General features: G+C 39.6%; 1 protein-coding gene across 1 annotated transcript in view; it reads left to right on the top strand.

The window, feature by feature from the left end:
- Positions 1-21,011, top strand: part of VPS35 (VPS35 retromer complex component) — a 588,646-nt gene extending 567,635 nt beyond the window's left edge. The window contains exon 17 of the mRNA XM_053701861.1: positions 20,722-21,011. Within this exon, the coding sequence (XP_053557836.1) occupies positions 20,722-20,901 (180 nt within the window). The 3' untranslated portion in view covers positions 20,902-21,011. The remainder of the gene's footprint in view (positions 1-20,721) is intronic.
- The last annotated feature ends 3,959 nt before the right edge of the window (positions 21,012-24,970 follow it).

Genomic DNA, 24,970 nt, shown 5'->3' with positions numbered 1-24,970 from the left:
AATCAGATTGAAGTTTAATCTGATTGGCTGATTCCATCAGCCAATCAGAATTTTCCTACCTTAATTCCTATTGGCTGATAGAATCCTATCAGCCAATCGGAATTCGAGGGACGCCATCTTGGATGACGTCCCTTAAAGGAACCTTCATTCTTCAGTTGGACGTCGAACGAAAAGGATGGATCTGCGCCGGAGGTCTTCAAGATCAGCCGCTCATCATCGGATGGAAGAACATAGAAGATGCGGCTTGGATGAAGATGTTTGCCGGTCCGGATGTCCTCTTCTGCCCGGATAGGATGAAGATTTCTTCCCGAAGATGGACTTCTTCATTTGCCGCTTGGATCAAGACTTCAGCCGGAGGATGGACGTCACTCTTCAGCCCCCGCTTGGGCTTGGATGAAGACATCGGAGGCTCTTCTGGACCGATCGGTGAACCCGGTGTGGTGAATACAAGGTAGGGAGATCTTCAGGGGCTTAGTGTTAGGTTTATTTAAGGGGGGTTTGGGTTAGATTAGGGGTATGTGGGTGGTGGGTTGTAATGTTGGGGGGGTATTGTATGTGTTTTTTTACAGGCAAAAGAGCTGAATTATTTGAGGCATGCCCCGCAAATGGCCCTTTTCAGGGCTGGTAAGGTAAAAGAGCTTTGAACTTTTTTAATTTAGAATAGGGTAGGGCATTTTTTTATTTTGGGGGGCTTTGTTATTTTATTAGGGGGCTTAGAGTAGGTGTAATTAGTTTAAAATTGTTGTAATATTTTTCTAATGTTTGTAAATATTTTTTTTTTTGTAACTTAGTTCTTTTTTATTTTTTGTACTTTAGTTGGTTTATTTAATTGTATTTATTTGTAGGTATTTATTTAATTAATTTATTGATAGTGTAGTGTTAGGTTTAATTGTAACTTAGGTTAGGATTTATTTTACAGGTAATTTTGTAATTATTTTAACTAGGTAGCTATTAAATAGTTATTAACTATTTAATAGCTATTGTACCTGGTTAAAATAAATACAAACTTGCCTGTAAAATAAATATAAATCCTAAAATAGCTACAATATAATTATTCGTTATATTGTAGCTATATTAGGGTTTATTTTACAGGTAAGTATTTAGCTTTAAATAGGAATAATTTATTTAATGAGAGTTAATTTATTTAGTTAGATTTAAATTGTATTTAACTTAGGGGGGTGTTAGTGTTAGACTTAGCTTTAGGGGTTAATACATTTATTATAGTAGCGGTGAGGTCCGGTCAGCAGATTAGGGGTTAATAATTGAAGTTAGGTGTCGGCGATGTTAGGGAGGACAGATTAGGGGTTAATAATATTTATTATAGGGTTATTGAGGCGGGAGTGAGGCAGATTAGGGGTTAATACATTTATTATAGTAGCGGTGAGGTCCGGTCGGCAGATTAGGGGTTAATAATTGTAGGTAGGTGGAGGCGACGTTGGGGGCGGCAGATTAGGGGTTCATAGGGATAACGTAGGTTGCGGCGGTGTACGGAGCGGCAGATTAGGGGTTAAAAAAATATGCAGGTGTCGGCGATAGCGGAGGCGGCAGATTAGGGGTTAATAAGTGTAAGGTTAGGGGTGTTTAGGCTCGGGGTACATGTTAGGGTGTTAGGTGCAGACATAGGAAGTGTTTCCCCATAGGAAACAATGGGGCTGCGTTAGGAGCTGAACGCTGCTTTTTTGCAGGTGTTAGGTTTTTTTTCGGCTCAAAATGCCCCATTGTTTTTTATGGGGGAATCGTGCACAAGCACGTTTTTGAAGCTGGCCGCGTCCGTAAGCACCGCTGGTATTAAGAGTTGCAGTGGCGGTAAATTATGCTATACGCTCTCTTTTTGGAGCCTAACGCAGCCCTTCTGTGAACTCTAAATACCAGCGGTATTTAAAAGGTGCGGCCAGAAAAAAGCATGCGTAGCTAACGCACCCCTTCTAATGCAAAACTCCAAATCTAGGCGTTTGTGATTTCAATCTTGGAATGCTAATTTGATTTCTAAAATCCATATTTCTTTTTTTCCAAGATAATCAATTATTTGGTTCATAATTGGATTCAATTCTTTAACTGTTACTATGGGCTTCAAGATTGAGTTCTAAGACTAAAACTTTAAGCTTATATTAGTTTTCTGTTCTTTCTATGGAATGGAGTCCTGAATTCTTCCCCAAGTAACATGTTTATACTTGGAAGTTTTTTTCTTCATTCAATTAAGCCTTTTAAAAGTCAGCTCCCCAAATTTGCATGTAGGTGCGGTTCTTTTTCCAGCTTGGCTGGTAAGGGGCAGGTTAAGACTTTTTTGAAATTTGTTTGGTTCTATTCGGTCCAAACTTCTTAGACGTTGGGTACAGAATAGGATTCAGAGTAAAACCATCTGTGAGAAGTCTTTTTTTCTCTATCGTATTCCAGCTATTTCAGTAAGACTAACACTTTCCTGAAGCGTGTTCAGACCTATATGTTTTGGGTACTGGTGAAGCGCGGCTGGTCACCCGTGGAGGCTCAGGCGCTGCTCAGACCTGGAGTCTTCTGGGGTATTTATTCCAGTTCCATTTCTAGGAACTGGGTTTTGGGGTTTTATTCAAGATTATTCATTGTTCCAAAGATAGAAAATCTTTTTGAATTGTCATAATTGTACCATCTTTTAGAATGGTGTTTATATGGTCTTGTCTGCCTTTTTTGGTCAGTGATGGCATTTTTTTGTTTACATTAGATACAATAGATGCATATCTTCATTTTCTGTTTTCATTCAGATTATTTTTATTTTCTGAGATTCTCTTTTTTTGACAAGCATTACCAATTTGTTGCTTTTCCTTCTGGTCTAGCGACAGCTCTAAGAATCTTTTCAAGGTTCTCAGTATTCCTTATTTGGACGGTGTTGTGGTACTGGCTCAGTCTTTTCATTCTGTGGAATCTCATACGATTCACTTTGTTGTTTCTTCAAGACATGGTTAGAGGATCTTTTTATCAAAAGTTCCTTGATTCCTCACACATGGGTCACCTTTTTTAGGTTTCCAGATTAATTGTGTCAATGTTTTTGTCTCTAAACAGACAAGTGACAAGTTTTTTGGGTTCCGTTTGTCGGAACTTTCAGTCTCTATTATTTTCTTCAGTTGCTATATATGCATGGAAGTTTTAGGTTTCATGGCTGCAGCATTGGATTTGCTCATTTCATAGGAAACCTTTCCAGTTTCTTATGCTGAATAATGGTGCAATGATTCTGGGATATCACTTTTTATATCTTTGAATCCTAATGTTTAAATATCTTTGATTCAATGGTTAAGGTCACCATCATTTAGTTCTACAAGTCTCTTCGGTTCTTTCAACCTGGACCAGGATCTCTACAGATGCGAGTCTTTTAGGTTGGGAGGCTGTCTGAGGATCTCTGTCAGCACAAGGGGTTTGGAAATCTCAGGAGGCGAGATTACCATTTCATATTTTTGGAACTCCGTGCATTCTCAGAGTTCTTCAGTTTGGTTTCTTTTTGAAGAAGAGACGTTTATTGTTTTTTCAGACAGACAATGTCACAACTGTGGCGTATGTCAATCATCAGGGTGGGACTATCAGTTCTTAAGCTGTGACAGAAGTATCTCGGATATTTGCTTGGGCTAAATTCAGCTCCTATCTAATTTCTGTGGTCTTTTTCCCAGGTATAAACAATTGGGAAACGGATTATTTCTGTTCTTTTTTGTGAATTTCTTTGTTCTGATTTTTCATCAGGATAAGGTGGTTTTTGCTGTACTCATTTCAATTTTCACCTAAAGTTGTGAATTCTAACAACATTAGTGGAGGAATTATTGTCTTTTTATTGTGTCCTAATCCTAAGAATTCTTTGGTAAGATTCTTACATTCTTTGGATGTGTTAAGAGTTTTGAAATATTATGTTGAAGCTATTCAGATTTCAGACAGACTTCTAGTCTATTTGTTATCTTTTCTGGTTTTAGGAAAGGTCAGAAGGCTTCTGCCATTTCTTTGGCATCTTGGTTAAAGCTTTTGATTCATCATGCTTATTTGGAGTCGGGTTAATCCCCGCCTCAGAGGATTATGGCTCATTCTACTAGGTCAGTTTCTACTTCCTGGGCTTTTAAGAATGAAGCTTCTGTTGATCAGATTTGCAAAGCAACGACTTGGTCTTCTTTGCATACTTTTACTAAATTCTACCATTTTGATGTTTTCTCTTCTTTAGAAGCAGTTTTTGGTAGAATAGTACTTCAGGCAGCTGTTTCAGTGTGATTCTTCTGCTTATAATTAATTTTTCAGCGGAATTGGCTGTCTTTATTTTATTCCTCCCTCTCTAGTGACTCTTGCGTGGAAGTTCCACATCTTGGGTATCTGCTATCCCATACGTCACTAGCTCATGGACTCTTGCTAATTACATGAAAGAAAACATAATTTATGTAAGAACTTACCTGATAAATTCATTTCTTTCATATTAGCAAGAGTTCATGAGGCCCACCCTTTTTGTGGTGGTTTTGATTTTTTTTGTATAAAGCACAATTATTCCAATTCCTTATTTTTGATGCTTTCGCTCCTTTCTTATCACCCCACTTCTTGGCTATTCGCTAAACTGAATTGTGGCTGTGGTGAGGGGTGTATTTATAGGCATTTTGAGGTTTGGGAAACTTTGCCCCTCCTGGTAGGAATGTATATCCCATACGTCACTAGCTCATGGACTCTTGCTAATATGAAAGAAATTAATTTATCAGGTAAGTTCTTACATAAATTATGTTTCTTTCATGTAATTAGCAAGAGTCCATGAGCTAGTGACGTATGGAATATACATTCCTACCAGGAGGGGCAAAGTTTCCCAAACCTCAAAATGCCTATAAATACACCCCTCACCACACCCACAAATCAGTTTTACAAACTTTGCCTCCTATGGAGGTGGTGAAGTAAGTTTGTGCTAGATTCTACGTTGATATGCGCTCCGCAGCAGGTTGGAGCCCGGTTTTCCTCTCAGCGTGCAGTGAATGTCAGAGGGATGTGAGGAGAGTATTGCCTATTTGAATGCAGTGATCTCCTTCTACGGGGTCTATTTCATAGGTTCTCTGTTATCGGTCGTAGAGATTCATCTCTTACCTCCCTTTTCAGATCGACGATATACTCTTATATATACCATTTCCTCTACTGATTCTCGTTTCAGTACTGGTTTGGCTTTCTACTACATGTAGATGAGTATCCTGGGGTAAGTAAGTCTTATTTTCTGTGACACTCTAAGCTATGGTTGGGCACTTTTATATAAAGTTCTAAATATATGTATTCAAACATTTATTTGCCTTGACTCAGGATGTTCAACATTCCTTATTTCAGACAGTCAGTTTCATATTTGGGATAATGCATATGAATAAATCATTTTTTCTTACCTTAAAAATTTGACTTTTCCCTGTGGGCTGTTAGGCTCGCGGGGGCTGAAAATGCTTCATTTCTCCAACATAGGTGTGTCCGGTCCACGGCGTCATCCTTACTTGTGGGATATTCTCTTCCCCAACAGGAAATGGCAAAGAGCCCAGCAAAGCTGGTCAAATGATCCCTCCTAGGCTCCGCCTACCCCAGTCATTCTCTTTGCCGTTGTACAGGCAACATCTCCACGGAGATGGCTTAGAGTTTTTTAGTGTTTAACTGTAGTTTTTATTATTCAATCAAGAGTTTGTTATTTTGAAATAGTGCTGGCATGTACTATTTACTCAGAAACAGAAAAGAGATGAAGATTTCTGTTTGTATGAGGAAAATGATTTTAGCAACCGTCACTAAAATCCATGGCTGTTCCACACAGGACTGTTGAGAGCAATTAACTTCAGTTGGGGGAACAGTGTGCAGTCTCTTGCTGCTTGAGGTATGACACATTCTAACAAGACGATGTAATGCTGGAAGCTGTCATTTTCCCTATGGGATCCGGTAAGCCATGTTTATTACGATCGTAAATAAGGGCTTCACAAGGGCTTATTAAGACTGTAGACTTTTTCTGGGCTAAATCGATTCATTATTAACACATATTTAGCCTTGAGGAATCATTTTATCTGGGTATTTTGATATAATATATATCGGCAGGCACTGTTTTAGACACCTTATTCTTAGGGGCTTTCCCAAAGCATAGGCAGAGTCTCATTTTCGCGCCGGTGTGGCGCACTTGTTTTTGAGAGGCATGGCATGCAGTCGCATGTGAGAGGAGCTCTGATACTTAGAAAAGGCTTTCTGAAGGCGTCATTTGGTATCGTATTCCCCTTTGGGCTTGGTTGGGTCTCAGCAAAGCAGATACCAGGGACTGTAAAGGGGTTAAAGTTCAAAACGGCTCCGGTTCCGTTATTTTAAGGGTTAAAGCTTCCAAATTTGGTGTGCAATACTTTTAAGGCTTTAAGACACTGTGGTGAAAATTTGGTGAATTTTGAACAATTCCTTCATGTTTTTTCGCAATTGCAGTAATAAAGTGTGTTCAGTTTAAAATTTAAAGTGACAGTAACGGTTTTATTTTAAAAACGTTTTTTGTACTTTGTTATCAAGTTTATGCCTGTTTAACATGTCTGAACTACCAGATAGACTGTGTTCTGAATGTGGGGAAGCCAGAATTCCTATTCATTTAAATAAATGTGATTTATGTGACAATGACAATGATGCCCAAGATGATTCCTCAAGTGAGGGGAGTAAGCATGGTACTGCATCATTCCCTCCTTCGTCTACACGAGTCTTGCCCACTCAGGAGGCCCCTAGTACATCTAGCGCGCCAATACTCCTTACTATGCAACAATTAACGGCTGTAATGGATAATTCTGTCAAAAACATTTTAGCCAAAATGAACACTTATCAGCGTAAGCGCGATTGCTCTGTTTTAGATACTGAAGAGCATGACGACGCTGATAATAATATTTCTGAAGGGCCCCTAACCCAGTCTGATGGGGCCAGGGAGGTTTTGTCTGAGGGAGAAATTACTGATTCAGGGAACATTTCTCAACAAGCTGAACCTGATGTGATTGCATTTAAATTTAAGTTGGAACATCTCCGCATTCTGCTTAAGGAGGTATTATCCACTCTGGATGATTGTGACAAGTTGGTCATCCCAGAGAAACTATGTAAAATGGACAAGTTCCTAGAGGTGCCGGGGCTCCCAGAAGCTTTTCCTATACCCAAGCGGGTGGCGGACATTGTTAATAAAGAATGGGAAAGGCCCGGTATTCCTTTCGTCCCTCCCCCCATATTTAAAAAATTGTTTCCTATGGTCGACCCCAGAAAGGACTTATGGCAGACAGTCCCCAAGGTCGAGGGAGCGGTTTCCACTTTAAACAAACGCACCACTATACCCATAGAGGATAGTTGTGCTTTCAAAGATCCTATGGATAAAAAATTAGAAGGTTTGCTTAAGAAAATGTTTGTTCAGCAGGGTTACCTTCTACAACCAATTTCATGCATTGTCCCTGTCGCTACAGCCGCATGTTTCTGGTTCGATGAGCTGATAAAGGCGGTCGATAGTGATTCTCCTCCTTATGAGGAGATTATGGACAGAATCAATGCTCTCAAATTGGCTAATTCTTTCACCCTAGACGCCACTTTGCAATTGGCTAGGTTAGCGGCTAAGAATTCAGGGTTTGCTATTGTGGCGCGCAGAGCGCTTTGGTTGAAATCTTGGTCGGCTGATGCGTCTTCCAAGAACAAGCTACTTAACATTCCTTTCAAGGGGAAAACGCTGTTTGGCCCTGACTTGAAAGAGATTATCTCTGATATCACTGGGGGTAAGGGCCACGCCCTTCCTCAGGATCGGCCTTTCAAGGCAAAAAATAAACCTAATTTTCGTCCCTTTCGTAGAAACGGACCAACCCAAAGTGCTACGTCCTCTAAGCAAGAGGGTAATACTTCTCAAGCCAAGCCAGCTTGGAGACCAATGCAAGGCTGGAACAAGGGAAAGCAGGCCAAGAAACCTGCCACTGCTACCAAGACAGCATGAAATGTTGGCCCCCGATCCGGGACCGGATCTGGTGGGGGGCAGACTCTCTCTCTTCGCTCAGGCTTGGGCAAGAGATGTTCTGGATCCTTGGGCGCTAGAAATAGTCTCCCAAGGTTATCTTCTGGAATTCAAGGGACTTCCCCCAAGGGGGAGGTTCCACAGGTCTCAGTTGTCTTCAGACCACATAAAAAGACAGGCATTCTTACATTGTGTAGAAGACCTGTTAAAAATGGGAGTGATTCATCCTGTTCCATTAAGAGAACAAGGGATGGGGTTCTACTCCAATCTGTTCATAGTTCCCAAAAAAGAGGGAACGTTCAGACCAATCTTAGATCTCAAGATCTTAAACAAGTTTCTCAAGGTTCCATCGTTCAAGATGGAAACCATTCGAACTATTCTTCCTTCCATCCAGGAAGGTCAATTCATGACCACGGTGGATTTAAAGGATGCGTATCTACATATTCCTATCCACAAGGAACATCATCGGTTCCTAAGGTTCGCATTCCTGGACAAGCATTACCAGTTCGTGGCGCTTCCTTTCGGATTAGCCACTGCTCCAAGGATTTTCACAAAGGTACTAGGGTCCCTTCTAGCTGTGCTAAGACCAAGGGGCATTGCTGTAGTACCTTACTTGGACGACATTCTGATTCAAGAGTCGTCCCTTCCTCAAGCAAAGGCTCACACGGACATTGTCCTGGCCTTTCTCAGATCTCACGGATGGAAAGTGAACGTGGAAAAGAGTTCTCTATCTCCGTCAACAAGGGTTCCCTTCTTGGGAACAATAATAGACTCCTTAGAAATGAGGATTTTTCTGACAGAGGCCAGAAAAACAAAACTTCTAGACTCTTGTCGGATACTTCATTCCGTTCCTCTTCCTTCCATAGCGCAGTGCATGGAAGTGATCGGTTTGATGGTAGCAGCAATGGACATAGTTCCTTTTGCGCGCATTCATCTAAGACCATTACAACTGTGCATGCTCAGTCAGTGGAATGGGGACTATACAGACTTGTCTCCGAAGATACAAGTAAATCAGAGGACCAGAGACTCACTCCGTTGGTGGCTGTCCCTGGACAACCTGTCACAAGGGATGACATTCCGCAGACCAGAGTGGGTCATTGTCACGACCGACGCCAGTCTGATGGGCTGGGGCGCGGTCTGGGGATCCCTGAAAGCTCAGGGTCTTTGGTCTCGGGAAGAATCTCTTCTACCGATAAATATTCTGGAACTGAGAGCGATATTCAATGCTCTCAAGGCTTGGCCTCAGCTAGCGAGGGCCAAGTTCATACGGTTTCAATCAGACAACATGACAACTGTTGCGTACATCAACCATCAGGGGGGAACAAGGAGTTCCCTAGCGATGGAAGAAGTGACCAAAATCATTCTATGGGCGGAGTCTCACTCCTGCCACCTGTCTGCTATCCACATCCCAGGAGTGGAAAATTGGGAAGCGGATTTTCTGAGTCGTCAGACATTGCATCCGGGGGAGTGGGAACTCCATCCGGAAATCTTTGCCCAAGTCACTCAGCTGTGGGGCATTCCAGACATGGATCTGATGGCCTCTCGTCAGAACTTCAAAGTTCCTTGCTACGGGTCCAGATCCAGGGATCCCAAGGCGGCTCTAGTGGATGCACTAGTAGCACCTTGGACCTTCAAACTAGCTTATGTGTTCCCGCCGTTTCCTCTCATCCCCAGGCTGGTAGCCAGGATCAATCAGGAGAGGGCGTCGGTGATCTTGATAGCTCCTGCGTGGCCACGCAGGACTTGGTATGCAGATCTGGTGAATATGTCATCGGCTCCACCTTGGAAGCTACCTTTGAGACGAGACCTTCTTGTTCAGGGTCCGTTCGAACATCCGAATCTGGTTTCACTCCAGCTGACTGCTTGGAGATTGAACGCTTGATCTTATCGAAGCGAGGGTTCTCAGATTCTGTTATCGATACTCTTGTTCAGGCCAGAAAGCCTGTAACTAGAAATATTTACCACAAAATTTGGAAAAAATATATCTGTTGGTGTGAATCTAAAGGATTCCCTTGGGACAAGGTTAAGATTCCTAGGATTCTATCCTTCCTTCAAGAAGGATTGGAAAAAGGATTATCTGCAAGTTCCCTGAAGGGACAGATTTCTGCCTTGTCTGTGTTACTTCACAAAAAGCTGGCAGCTGTGCCAGATGTTCAAGCCTTTGTTCAGGCTCTGGTTAGAATTAAGCCTGTTTACAAACCTTTGACTCCTCCTTGGAGTCTCAATTTGGTTCTTTCAGTTCTTCAGGGGGTTCCGTTTGAACCCTTACATTCCGTTGATATTAAGTTATTATCTTGGAAAGTTTTGTTTTTAGTTGCAATTTCTTCTGCTAGAAGAGTTTCAGAATTATCTGCTCTGCAGTGTTCTCCTCCTTATCTGGTGTTCCATGCAGATAAGGTGGTTTTACGTACTAAACCTGGTTTTCTTCCAAAAGTTGTTTCTAACAAAAACATTAACCAGGAGATTATCGTACCTTCTCTGTGTTGCACAATTTGGATGTTGTTCGCGCTCTAAAATTCTATTTAGATGCTACAAAGGATTTTAGACAAACTTCTTCCTTGTTTGTTGTTTATTCCGGTAAAAGGAGAGGTCAAAAAGCAACTTCTACCTCTCTTTCTTTTTGGATTAAAAGCATCATCAGATTGGCTTACGAGACTGCCGGACGGCAGCCTCCCGAAAGAATCACAGCTCATTCCACTAGGGCTGTGGCTTCCACATGGGCCTTCAAGAACGAGGCTTCTGTTGATCAGATATGTAGGGCAGCGACTTGGTCTTCACTGCACACTTTTACCAAATTTTACAAGTTTGATACTTTTGCTTCTTCTGAGGCTATTTTTGGGAGAAAGGTTTTGCAAGCCGTGGTGCCTTCCATTTAGGTGACCTGATTTGCTCCCTCCCTTCATCCGTGTCCTAAAGCTTTGGTATTGGTTCCCACAAGTAAGGATGACGCCGTGGACCGGACACACCTATGTTGGAGAAAACAGAATTTATGTTTACCTGATAAATTACTTTCTCCAACGGTGTGTCCGGTCCACGGCCCGCCCTGGTTTTTTAATCAGGTCTGATAATTTATTTTCTTTAACTACAGTCACCACGGTACCATATGGTTTCTCCTATGCAAATATTCCTCCTTAACGTCGGTCGAATGACTGGGGTAGGCGGAGCCTAGGAGGGATCATGTGACCAGCTTTGCTGGGCTCTTTGCCATTTCCTGTTGGGGAAGAGAATATCCCACAAGTAAGGATGACGCCGTGGACCGGACACACCGTTGGAGAAAGTAATTTATCAGGTAAACATAAATTCTGTTTTTATTGCGTCATTCTTGGCGCTGACTTTTTTGGCGCAAAATTTTTTTTCTGTTTCCGGCGTCATACGTGTCGCCGGAAGTTGCGTCATTTATGACGTTTTTTTGCGCCAAAAGTGTCGGCGTTCCGGATGTGGCGTCATTTTGGCGCCAAAAGCATTTAGGCGCCAAATAATGTGGGCGTCTCTTTTGGCGCTTAAAAAATATGGGCGTCACTATTGTCTCCACATTATTTAAGTCTCATTATTTTGTGCTTCTGGTTGCTAGAAGCTTGTTCTATGGCATTTTTTTCCCATTCCTGAAACTGTCATTTAAGGAATTTCATCAATTTTGCTTTATATGTTGTTTTTTCTATTACATATTGCAAGATGTCCCACGTTGAAGCTGAGTCAGAAGATACTTCTGGAATATCCCTGCCTGGTGCTGGAGCTACCAAAGCTAAGTGTATCTGCTGTAAACTTTTGGTATCTGTTCCTCCAGCTGTTGTTTGTACTGTTTGTCACAACAAACTTGCTAATGCAGATAATATTTCCGTTAGCACTGTTACATTACCTGTTGCTGTTCCGTCAACATCTAATACTCAGAGTGTTCCTGATAACATAAGAGATTTTGTTTCTAAATCCATTAAGAAGGCTATGTCTGTTATTCCTCCTTCTAGTAAACGTAAAACGTCTTTTAAAACTTCTCATTTTTCAGATGAATTTTTAAATGAACATCATCATTCTGATTCTGATATTGGTTCTTCTGATTCAGAGGATTCTGTCTCAGAGGTTGATGCTGATAAATCTTCATATTTATTTAAAATGGAATTTATTCGTTCTTTACTTAAAGAAGTCCTAATTGCATTAGAAATTGAGGATTCTAGTCCTCTTGATACTAAATCTAAACGTTTAGATAAGGTTTTTAAATCTCCTGTAGTTATTCCAGAAGTTTTTCCTGTCCCTGGTGCTGTTTCTGAAGTAATTTCCAGGGAATGGAATAATTTGGCTAATTATTTTACTCCCTCTAAACGTTTTAAGCAATTATATCCTGTGCCATCTGACAGATTAGAATTTTGGGACAAAATCCCTAAGGTTGATGGGGCTGTCTCTACTCTTGCTAAGCGTACTACTATTCCTACGGCAGATGGTACTTCCTTTAAGGATTCTTTAGATAGGAAAATTGAATCCTTTCTAAGAAAAGCTTACTTGTGTTCAGGTAATCTTCTTAGACCTGCTATATCTTTAGCGGATGTTGCTGCAGCTTCAACATTTTGGTTAGAAGCTTTAGCGCAACAAGTAACAGATCATAATTCTCATAGCATTATTATTCTTCTACAACATGCTAATAATTTTATTTGTGATGCCATTTTTGATATCATTAGAGTTGATGTCAGGTATATGTCTCTAGCTATTTTAGCTAGAAGAGCTTTATGGCTTAAAACTTGGAATGCTGATATGTCTTCTAAGTCTACTCTGCTTTCCCTTTCTTTCCAGGGTAATAAATTATTTGGTTCTCAGTTGGATTCTATTATCTCAACTGTTACTGGAGGGAAAGGAACTTTTTTACCACAGGATAAAAAATCAAAAGGTAAATTTAGGTCTAATAATCGTTTTCGTTCCTTTCGTCACAACAAGGAACAAAAGCCTGATCCTTCATGCTCAGGAGCGGTATCAGTTTGGAAACCATCTCCAGTCTGGAATAAATCCAAGCCTTTTAGAAAACCAAAACCAGCTCCCAAGTCCACATGAAGGTGCAGCCCTCATTCCAGCTCAGCTGGTAGGGGGCAGATTACGTTTTTTCAAAGAAATTTGGATCAATTCTGTTCACAATCTCTGGATTCAGAACATTGTTTCAAAAGGGTACAGAATTGGCTTCAAGATAAGGCCTCCTGCAAAGAGATTTTTTCTTTCCCGTGTCCCAGTAAACCTAGCGAAGGCTCAAGCATTTCTGAAATGTGTTTCAGATCTAGAGTTGGCTGGAGTAATTATACCAGTTCCAGTTCTGGAACAGGGGCTGGGGTTTTATTCAAATCTCTTCATTGTACCAAAGAAGGAGAATTCCTTCAGACCAGTTCTGGATCTAAAAATATTGAATCGTTATGTAAGGATACCAACATTCAAAATGGTAACTGTAAGGACTATCCTGCCTTTTGTTCAGCAAGAGCATTATATGTCCACAATAGATTTACAGGATGCATATCTGCATATTCCGATTCATCCAGATCACTATCAGTTTCTGAGATTCTCTTTCCTAGACAAGCATTACCAGTTTGTGGCTCTACCGTTTGGCTTAGCTACAGCCCCAAGAATTTTTACAAAGGTTCTCGGTGCCCTTCTGTCTGTAATCAGAGAACAGGGTATTGTGGTATTTCCTTATTTGGACGATATCTTGGTACTTGCTCAGTCTTCACATTTAGCAGAATCTCATACGAATCGACTTGTGTTGTTTCTTCAAGATCATGGTTGGAGGATCAATTTACCAAAAAGTTCATTGATTCCTCAGACAAGGGTAACCTTTTTAGGTTTTCAGATAGATTCAGTGTCCATGACTCTGTCTTTGACAGACAAGAGACGTCTAAAGTTGATATCAGCTTGTCGAAACCTTCAGTCACAATCATTCCCTTCGGTAGCTTTGTGCATGGAAATTCTAGGTCTTATGACTGCAGCATCGGACGCGATCCCCTTTGCTCGTTTTTTACTTGCGACCTCTTCAGCTCTGTATGCTGAACCAGTGGTGCAGGGATTACACAAAGATATCTCAATTTATATCTTTAACACCGATTGTACGACACTCTCTGATGTGGTGGACAGATCACCATCGTTTAGTTCAGGGGGCTTCTTTTGTTCTTCCGACCTGGACTGTAATTTCAACAGATGCAAGTCTGACAGGTTGGGGAGCTGTTTGGGGGTCTCTGACAGCACAAGGGGTTTGGGAATCTCAGGAGGTGAGATTACCGATCAATATTTTGGAACTCCGTGCAATTTTCAGAGCTCTTCAGTCATGGCCTCTTCTAAAGAGAGAATCGTTCATTTGTTTTCAGACAGACAATGTCACAACTGTGGCATACATCAATCATCAAGGAGGGACTCACAGTCCTCTGGCTATGAAGGAAGTATCTCGAATTCTGGTATGGGCGGAATCCAGCTCCTGTCTAGTTTCTGCGGTTCATATCCCAGGTATAGACAATTGGGAAGCGGATTATCTCAGCCGCCAAACGTTACATCCGGGCGAATGGTCTCTTCACCCAGAGGTATTTCTTCAGATTGTTCAAATGTGGGGACTTCCAGAAATAGATCTGATGGCCTCTCATCTAAACAAGAAACTTCCCAGGTATCTGTCCAGATCCAGGGATCCTCAAGCGGAAGCAGTGGATGCATTGTCACTTCCTTGGAAGTATCATCCTGCCTATATCTTTCCGCCTCTAGTTCTTCTTCCAAGAGTAATCTCCAAGATTCTGAAGGAATGCTCGTTTGTTCTGCTGGTAGCTCCAGCATGGCCTCACAGGTTTTGGTATGCGGATCTTGTCCGGATGGCCTCTTGCCAACCGTGGACTCTTCCGTTAAAACCAGACCTTTTGTCGCAAGGTCCTTTTTTCCATCAGGATCTCAAATCCTTAAATTTAAAGGTATGGAGATTGAACGCTTGATTCTTAGTCAAAGAGGTTTCTCTGACTCTGTGATTAATACTATGTTACAGGCTCGTAAATCTGTATCTAGGGAGATATATTATAGAGTCTGGAAGACTTATATTTCTTGGTGTCTTTCTCATCATTTTTCCTGGCATTCTTTTAGAATTCCGAGAATTTTACAATTTCTTCAGGATGGTTTGGATAAAGGTTTGTCTGCAAGTTCCTTGAAAGGACAAATCTCTGCTCTTTCTGTTCTTCCTGATATTCATTGTTTTGTACAAGCTTTGGTTCGTATAAAACCTGTCATTAAGTCAATTTCTCCTCCTTGTAGTTTGAATTTGGTTCTGGGGGCTCTTCAAGCTCCTCCGTTTGAACCTATGCATTCATTGGACATCAAATTACTTTCTTGGAAAGTTTTGTTCCTTTTGGCTATCTCTTCTGCCAGACGAGTTTCTGAATTATCTGCTCTTTCTTGTGAGTCTCCTTTTCTGATTTTTCATCAGGAAAAGGCGGTGTTGCGAACTTCTTTTAAATTTTTACCTAAGGTTGTGAATTCTAACAACATTAGTAGAGAATTTGTGGTTCCTTCATTCTGTCCTAATCCTAAGAATTCTAAGGAGAAATCATTGCATTCTTTGGATGTAGTTAGAGCTTTGAAATATTATGTTGAAGCTACTAAGAATTTCCGAAAGACTTCTAGTCTATTTGTTATCTTTTCCGGTTCTAGGAAAGGTCAGAAGGCCTCTGCCATTTCTTTGGCATCTTGGTTGAAATCTTTAATTCATCATGTTTATGTCGAGTCGGGTAAAACTCCGCCTCAAAGGATTACAGCTCATTCTACTAGGTCAGTTTCTACTTCCTGGGCGTTTAGGAATGAGGCTTCGGTTGATCAGATTTGCAAAGCAGCAACTTGGTCTTCTTTGCATACTTTTACTAAATTCTACCATTTTGATGTGTTTTCTTCTTCTGAAGCTGTTTTTGGTAGAAAAGTACTTCAGGCAGCTGTTTCAGTTTGAATCTTCTGCTTATAATTTAAACTTTATTTTGAGTGTGGATTATTTTTCAGCGGAATTGGCTGTCTTTATTTTATCCCTCCCTCTCTAGTGACTCTTGCGTGGAAAGATCCACATCTTGGGTAGTCATTATCCCATACGTCACTAGCTCATGGACTCTTGCTAATTACATGAAAGAAAACATAATTTATGTAAGAACTTACCTGATAAATTCATTTCTTTCATATTAGCAAGAGTCCATGAGGCCCACCCTTTTTTTGTGGTGGTTATGATTTTTTTGTATAAAGCACAATTATTCCAATTCCTTATTTTTTATGCTTTCGCACTTTTTTCTTATCACCCCACTTCTTGGCTATTCGTTAAACTGATTTGTGGGTGTGCTGAGGGGTGTATTTATAGGCATTTTGAGGTTTGGGAAACTTTGCCCCTCCTGGTAGGAATGTATATCCCATACGTCACTAGCTCATGGACTCTTGCTAATATGAAAGAAATGAATTTATTATGTAAGTTCTTACATAAATTATGTTTTTTTCCCTCTGGATAAAAAGGCTAGACCCAGTGGTAGGGCTGGAGGGCTTTTTCGTTCCTTTAGACCACAAAAGAATCGGAGATCCAATTCTTCCCAGAGGACAGAGTCTTCAAAACCTACATGGAAGCTAAATCCAGTTTGTTCCAAGACAAAACAGTCCAAGAAACCCTCTAAGACCAAGTTAGCATGAAGCCCCCAATCTGGACCTAGCTCCAGTAGATGGCAGACTGAGCCTTTTTCAGGAGGCGTGGGCTCAATCTGTTCAGGATCCATGTGTCATGGACATATAGTGTCTTAGGGTAACAGAATAGGTTTCAAGTCCCATCCTGCTCCAGGAAGGTTTGTTCTGTCTCAAGTATCCTAAAGACCAGAAAAGAGGGTGGCTTTTCTTCACTGCGTGAGAGATCTGGAGGGCATGGGAGTCATTGTCCCAGTACCTCTATTGGTACAGGAAAAAGGGTTCTATTCTAATCTCTTCATTGTACCAAAAAAAGGAAGGGCCTTCCGTCCAATATTGGATTTAAAGGCTGAACAAGGTTCTAAGGGTTCCCTCATTCAAGATGGAAATTCAGGTCAATCCTCCCATTATTTCTCCAGGGTCAATTTATGTCGACCATAAATCTGAAGGATGCATATCTTCACATCCCGATACTTCAGGATCATCATCGTTTTCTCATGTTTGTCTTTATGGACAAACATTATCAGTTCACAGCTCTGCCATTTGGTCTGGCTACTACTCACAGAATATTCACAGGGGGGCACTCGCAGCTCTCTTGCAATGATGGAAGTATCTCGGATCTTGACATGAGCGGAACTAAATATTCATTTTCGGCCATACATATCTCAGGGGTGGACAACTGGGAGGCCGCCAAACTCTCCATCCTGGGGAATGGTCTCTCAATCAGGAGGTATTTGATCAATTTGATAGTTCATTGGGAATATATCTGATGGCATCCCCGGCTCAACCACCAGCTCCCTCGCTGTAGATCCATGATGAGGGATTCTCAAGCGGAGTTCATAGATGTGTTGACGGCTCTGTGGCAGTATCATCTGGTATACTTATTTCCTCCAATTGTACTTCTTCCCAGAGAAGTGGCTCGTCTCAAGCAGGATGGTGTCTCAGCAATATTGGTAGCTCTGGTATTGCCTCGTCGTACTTGGTATGGGGACCCGATCAGGATGTCCAGTGTTTCTCCATGGCACCTATATCTTTGACAGGATCTGCTGGTGCAAGGTCCATTCTTTTATCAAAATTTTCAATCACTCAACTTAACTGCATAGAGATTTAATGCTTGATTTTAAGTCAGTGAGTATTTTCTGCGTCTGTGATTAATACTTTAATTGCTACTAGAAAACTCTATTATAAAGTCTGAAAGGTTTATCCTTCCTGGTGTTACAAATACGTTTTTCTTGGCATTCCGTAAGAATCCCTCAGATTTTACAATTTCTACAAGAGGGTCTAGACAAGGGTCTGTCAGCTAGTTCTCTTAAGGGTTCGATTTCGGCCCTTTTATGTTCTATTACATAGGAAGTTAGCTCATTTGCCTGACGCTCAGTTTTTTGTTCAGGCTCTTGTTAGAATTACATTGTTAAGCCACTTTCTCCACCTTGGAATCTCAATTTAGTTCTTAGGGTTTTACCATCTTCTCCATTTGAGCCAATACACTCTTTAGGTATTGAACTTTTATCTTGGAAGGTTTTGTTCCTCTTGGCGTTCTCTTCAGCACGAATAGTTTCTGAATTATCGTCTTTCTTTGGAACCACAATATCTGATTTTTCATCTAGATGAGGCGGTGTTGCGTACTGTGGCAGTTTTTTTGCCAAAAGTTGTTTCTATTGAGGACATTAATAGTGAAATTATTGTTCCTTTCTGTCCACATCCGAAGACTTCGAAGGAAAGACTTTTGCATAATTTGGATATAGTCAGGGCTTTGAAATTCTATTTACATGCTACTAATGAATTCCGTAAATCTAGCTCGTTTGTTCTGTATTCAGGTAAATGGAAAGGTCAGAAGGCGACTTCTGTCTCCTTATCTTTTTGGTTGAGAAGTTTAATCCATATGGCTTACTTGGTGGCGGGTCATTCACCACCTAGCTTAATCACTGCTCACTTTACTAGTTCAGTTTTAACTTCCTGGTCATTTAAAAATGAGGCTTCTGTAGAACAGATTTGCAAGGCTGCTACTTGGTCGTCCTTGCATACTTTTACCCAATTCTAGCATTTTTATGTTTTTGCCTCGGCTGGGGCTGCTTTTGGTAGGAAGGTTCTTCAGGCGGTAGTTCCTGATAAATGGGGACCTGCCTTTTATCTTCTCTCTTTTTATCCCACTCATACTTTCGTCAACTCCACAGCTTGGGTATTAATTACCAAAAGTAAGGATTGTGGACTCTCACCATTAAAGAAAACATAATTTATTCTCACCTGATAAATTAATTTCTTTCTTGGTAGTGAGAGTCCACAAGTCCACCCAAGATTTTTTTTTTCTGGTGGCGGCAGTACCAGTTTGCATCTCTGTACCCTATTATCTTTCTTTCTTTTTCCTATCCTCAGCTATAAAAAATACTGGGAGGGGAAGGGGAAGTAGGAGGGATATTTGAAAGTCTTTGTCTCCTCCTGGTTGCCATGTGATGTTATTCCCAGAAGGATCGTGGACTCTCACTTCCAAGAAAGAATTACGTTTTTCACAAAAATACTAAACCAACCAATGAATTATCAATAGTAGATAACACTTCTTTTAAAAAATAAAAAAAAAAAAGTATTGTTCCCTGTGCACCAATAAGTACTTCCCCAGCAAGCAGAAAGAATGCATCTCTGGCATAGTTTTACAATATTGTATGTAATAAAACATCATAATCCGCTTAGAAATAGATGCTTTTGTATTAAAAAAAAATATTAAAGAAATAGATATTTTTGAATTAAATAAAATATAATTTAATATTTTATCTTTTAATTTTCTCATATTGTCACAGCAACACATTCCCTTTTTTCATTTTTTTGTCATTTAAGTCACAAACTGTGCCTTAAATCTAGTAAACATTTAACAGATGTCTCAATGTGGTAAAATGACAGGAATATCTGACTATGAAATACTTTAAATTTGAAAATTGATGCTGCCTACAGATATCTGAAACAGCCATCGGCTCAGATGTTCTTTGCTGCATACAAAGCTGAAACATAGACAGCCTGTTCATTATGTAGCAATGTGACTCCCAATCTCCGACTGGATTAAAAACCTGAATGCATTATATGATTGACTCCCTATATTTGAGGATTTTCAGGATTATCATCATATGGATAATCATGCACACACTATTATTTTAGAAGGGATATATTACGTGTGAGGTGTGGCGGAGTAATATATGTTAATCTAATCACTTCAAAGTTTTTACATCTATTGAGGCAGCTTTTATGTTGAATTTGTATTTCTCCTTAATAGTCTCTCATTTTTTATGTAGTCCTTTGAATTGGTTTGTGATATCCTACCATACAGTAATTGCCATTGCTTTGTTACAGGCCAAATTGTCTAATCTCCTTTTTGATGTCCTGTCATGTTTCTCTACTTTGTGTTAAATCCCATATGTTCCGAGTGGCATCTCCAGAACTCCCACCCTTGGTTTTCTGCTCTTGATCTTATAGGCTTTCCTATAAGGGGGGGAGAAGGGGGTGAGTTGGGGGGGGGATATGTTGCCAAACAGTTTGTTTAAAGTTGCTGCCTATTTCCATATGGAATGTTCGATACTGGTCTAGAATCATCTCCTGCTTACAGATTCCCTTCATTCTTTGGGGAGTCAAAATGTAACAATTATTAAACTCAGTGTTTGATATTCAATTTTTTTATTTTTTTTTAGTGTTTTCAATAGCAACAATTTTAAAGCATAAATTAAAAGTTCAGTAAGGCAAACATGAAACTTCCATGGTTTGGATAGAGCTGTTTATCTGTTATCTAATTTGCTTTATTTTCTCTGTAACCTTTGGAGAACAATGCCTAGGTTTAGGATCAACAGTGCACTACTGGAAGCTAGCTAGTAATTGGTGCTTGCACATATATTCCTCATGTCATTGTCTCACCAGTTAGCTCCTAGTAGTGTATTGTTGCTCCTGAGCCTACTCTTCATCAAAGGATACCAAAAAAGAAGCACATTTTGAAAAAGTAAATTGGAAAGTTGTGTTTTTTTGTTTTTTTATTTGCATGCTTTATCTGAATCATGAGAGTTAAATTTGTACTGCCCTTTACGTTATTTTTAATTTTTTAGTTAAGATTTTTTTTAATTATTTTTTTTAATTTTGCAGTATTAAAATATTTAAACATTCAAATAATTGTCTAATTACAGGTAACTGTCCAGGTTTTGAATCAGCTTATCCAAAAGATTCGTGAAGACCTTCCAAACTTGGAGGCCAGTGAAGAAACAGAACAGATAAACAAACACTTTCACAATACACTTGAGCATTTGCGTCTACGGAGGGAATCGCCTGAATCTGATGGTCCAATATATGAGGGTCTTGTAATTTAAGAAAGTGAAGGACACCTGCCCCTCTCCCCATTTAAAGGGACACATTTATAAGGATAAACTGTGGCTTGGATTAAATAATTAAAAGCAGTAATTCATTTGTTTAAAAAATATTTACTCTGGTTTTTTTTTATTAATTAACAGATTTGTTTATTTTTCCCATTATTTTTTCACTACTCTATCTCAATAGCACTACCCAAGAGTACAAATAAGCAAATTAAGAGGACATTCCGGGCAAAATTTATATGCACATTATATCTTCGAACAGAAACATTTGCAATATACATGTATTAGCAAAAATGCTTCTAGTGAAAGTTATCACTGTATTAGTGTTCACATTTTTCTGTGCATGTGAAGCATAGCTAGATATTCTAAGTGCACCATCATTTTAAATACTGCAGCTGCTCAGCTTGCTAGTGGGGCTTGTATCATATCAGCAATTAACAAATTAAATCATTACCAGATGGTACAAGCAACTTAGGCTCTTTAACAACTGGTGTGTTTAAAATGCTGGTGCACAGTGCATACTTAAATACATTTTTGAAACAGCTATAGCTTTTATTAGAAGCATTTTTGCTAATACATGTATATTACAAAAATGCTTCTATTCAAAACCAAAATACATTGATGTGGATTACAATTTTGGCTGGAATGTCCATTTAAGTACTTTTATTTGATCCTTTTTAGTGACTTAAAAACATTTAAAATTTAGGGAGTTGAGAAATATCTGCTTAGCAGATTTTTTTTTAATCCTTTCAGTACCATGGGATGCGAAAGATTCTTTAGCAGCTATTGATTATGGGTTTTCTTTATTTGCGTTCACATGTAATAGGTATGCCACTTTCTGGTAAAGACTTTCACTTTAGGACGCAGCAGCTCCAATAAAAACTCAGTTTTGTAAATGCACATATATTTAAAACAGAATTGTTGTTTTAAAGTGCTATATTTTTCATTCCATACTTTCTTAATCCAAGCTATAGGGTTCCTTGTCAGTGTTCTTTTATTTGTTTTTTGTCATCCAGTGACACATTTTCTTTTTTTTTTTTTTTTTTTTAACCTTTTATAGTTTTGTCTCCATAGATTGTGCCTTTTCAAAATGCCAAGTATAAAATATTGATATACATGTAATACATTTCTCAAAACATTTACTGATATTTGGCAAATAGAGATGAATACCTGTTTTATGACAACAGAACATAGAACACTTCCACAAGTTTTGAACTCCAAAAGGAACACACACCTCTAACCTAAATAAACATTCTATCCTTCTCACTTCTCTTTATATAAGCGGTCTGTTTCTGCATTATTGGATTTTTTTTACCTAAAAGGGAAAGTCCAAAATTTTATATCATGCATTTAATAGAGCATGATTTTACGTGTATATTATTTTTCCACAAAATTACTCACTGGTTGCTGTTTAACATTCGCTAGTTTTTAAACACCAACATATAATACTAGAACTAAAAATGTGCTTTTAATAAAACTTATTTAAAATGGAAATATATGCAGATGTGTCCAATACTAGCACCAGATAAGTCCATTGTAATGGTAAATATATCAATAGTACTGAGTTTAGAAATTAATACAATCCTGCTGTGTCCTAAGAAAGCAGAAGAGGAATCCAATGTACTGCTAACTTAAACAAAAATAGGGTATATATATATATCTATATATATATATTTGTATATATATATATATATATATATATATATATTCATTCATAAGCGTTCAGGGACTTCATTTTGACATGAAATTTTCCAATAACTTGTTGTAACACATTAGCCAAGCATGTCTGAGGTATTGGCTCCATGCACTAAAACCTACTGTCACAGTTTGCCTCTCCCGGCACTTTTGATAAGGGAGGCAATATTTCAGTTTATTTAGACTGGTGCTGATGAATGTCTCTGATTAGACTATAAGTCTTTCTCCAACATAGGTGTGTCCGGTCCACGGCGTCATCCTTACTTGTGGGATATTCTCTTCCCCAACAGGAAATGGCAAAGAGCCCAGCAAAGCTGGTCACATGATCCCTCCTAGGCTCCGCCTACCCCAGTCATTCTCTTTGCCGTTGTACAGGCAACATCTCCACGGAGATGGCTTAGAGTTTTTTAGTGTTTAACTGTAGTTTTTATTATTCAATCAAGAGTTTGTTATTTTAAAATAGTGCTGGTATGTACTATTTACTCTGAAACAGAAAAGAGATGAAGATTTCTGTTTGTATGAGGAAAATGATTTTAGCAACCGTTACTAAAATCCATGGCTGTTCCACACAGGACTGTTGAGAGGAATTAACTTCAGTTGGGGGAACAGTGTGCAGTCTTTTGCTGCTTGAGGTATGACACATTCTAACAAGACGATGTAATGCTGGAAGCTGTCATTTTCCCTATGGGATCCGGTAAGCCATTTTTATTCACACAGTAAATAAGGGCTTCACAAGGGCTTATTAAGACTGTAGACATTTTCTGGGCTAAATCGATCATATTTACACATATTTAGCCTTGAGGAATCATTTAATCTGGGTATTTTTTGTAAAATAATATCGGCAGGCACTGTTTTAGACACTTTATTCTATTGGGGCTTTCCCTAATCATAGTCAGAGCCTCATTTTCGCGCCGGTATGGCGCACTTGTTTTTGAGAACAGCATGACATGCAGCTGCATGTGTGTGGAGCTCTGATACATAGAAAAGTCTTTCTGAAGGCATTATTTGGTATCGTATTCCCCTTTGGGCTTGGTTGGGTCTCAGCAAAGCAGATTCCAGGGACTGTAAAGGGGTTAAATATAAAAACGGCTCCGGTTCCGTTATTTTAAGGGTTAAAGCTTCCAAATTTGGTGTGCAATACTTTTAAGGCTTTAAGACACTGTGGTGAAATTTTGGTGAATTTTGAACAATTCCTTCATGTTTTTTCGCAATTGCAGTAATAAAGTGTGTTCAGTTTAAAATTTAAAGTGACAGTAACGGTTTTATTTTAAAAACGTTTTTTGTACTTTGTTATCAAGTTTATGCCTGTTTAACATGTCTGAACTACCAGATAGACTGTGTTCTGAATGTGGGGAAGCCAGAATTCCTATTCATTTAAATAAATGTGATTTATGTGACAATGACAATGATGCCCAAGATGATTCCTCAAGTGAGGGGAGTAAAGTGACAGTAACGGTTTTATTTTAACGTTTTTTGTGCTTTGTTATCAAGTTTATGCCTGTTTAACATGTCTGAACTACCAGATAGATTGTGTTCTGACTGTGGGGAAGCCAAGGTTCCTTTTCATTTAAATAGATGTGATTTATGTCATAATAAATTTAGTAAAAATGATGCCCAAGATGATTCCTCAAGTGAGGGGAGTAAGCATGGTACTGCATCATCCCCTCCTTCGTCTACACCAGTTTTGCCCATACAGGAGGCCCCTAGTACATCTAGCGTGCCAATACTCCTTACTATGCAACAATTAACGGCTGTAATGGATAATTCTATCAAAAACATTTTAGCCAATATGCCCACTTATCAGCGAAAGCGCGACTGCTCTGTTTTAGAAAATACTGAAGAGCATGAGGCCGCTGATGATATTGTTTCTGAAGGGCCCCTACACCAGTCTGAGGGGGCCAGGGAGGTTTTGTCTGAGGGAGAAATTTCAGATTCAGGAAAAGTTTCTCAACAAGCTGAACCTGATGTGATTACTTTTAAATTTAAGTTGGAACATCTCCGCGCTCTGCTTAAGGAGGTGTTATCCAATTTGGATGATTGTGATTATCTGGTCATTCCAGAAACACTATGTAAAATGGACAAGTTCCTAGAGGCCCCGGGGCCCCCCGAAGCTTTTCCTATACTCAAGCGGGTGGCGTACATTGTTAATAAAGAATGGGACAGGCCCGGTGTACCTTTCGTACCTCCCCCCATATTTAAAAAATTGTTTCCTATAGTCGACCCTAGAAAGGACTTATGGCAGACAGTCCCCAAGGTCGAGGGGGCGGTTTCTACTCTAAACAAGCGCACCACTATACCCATAGAAGATAGTTGTGCTTTCCAAGATCCTATGGATAAAAAATTAGAAGGTTTGCTAAAAAAGATGTTTGTT

This window comes from Bombina bombina, chromosome 1, assembly GCF_027579735.1.
Source record: "Bombina bombina isolate aBomBom1 chromosome 1, aBomBom1.pri, whole genome shotgun sequence".
NCBI classification, from domain to species: Eukaryota; Metazoa; Chordata; class Amphibia; order Anura; family Bombinatoridae; genus Bombina; species Bombina bombina.
This window is presented reverse-complemented; position numbering and strand designations above follow the sequence as displayed.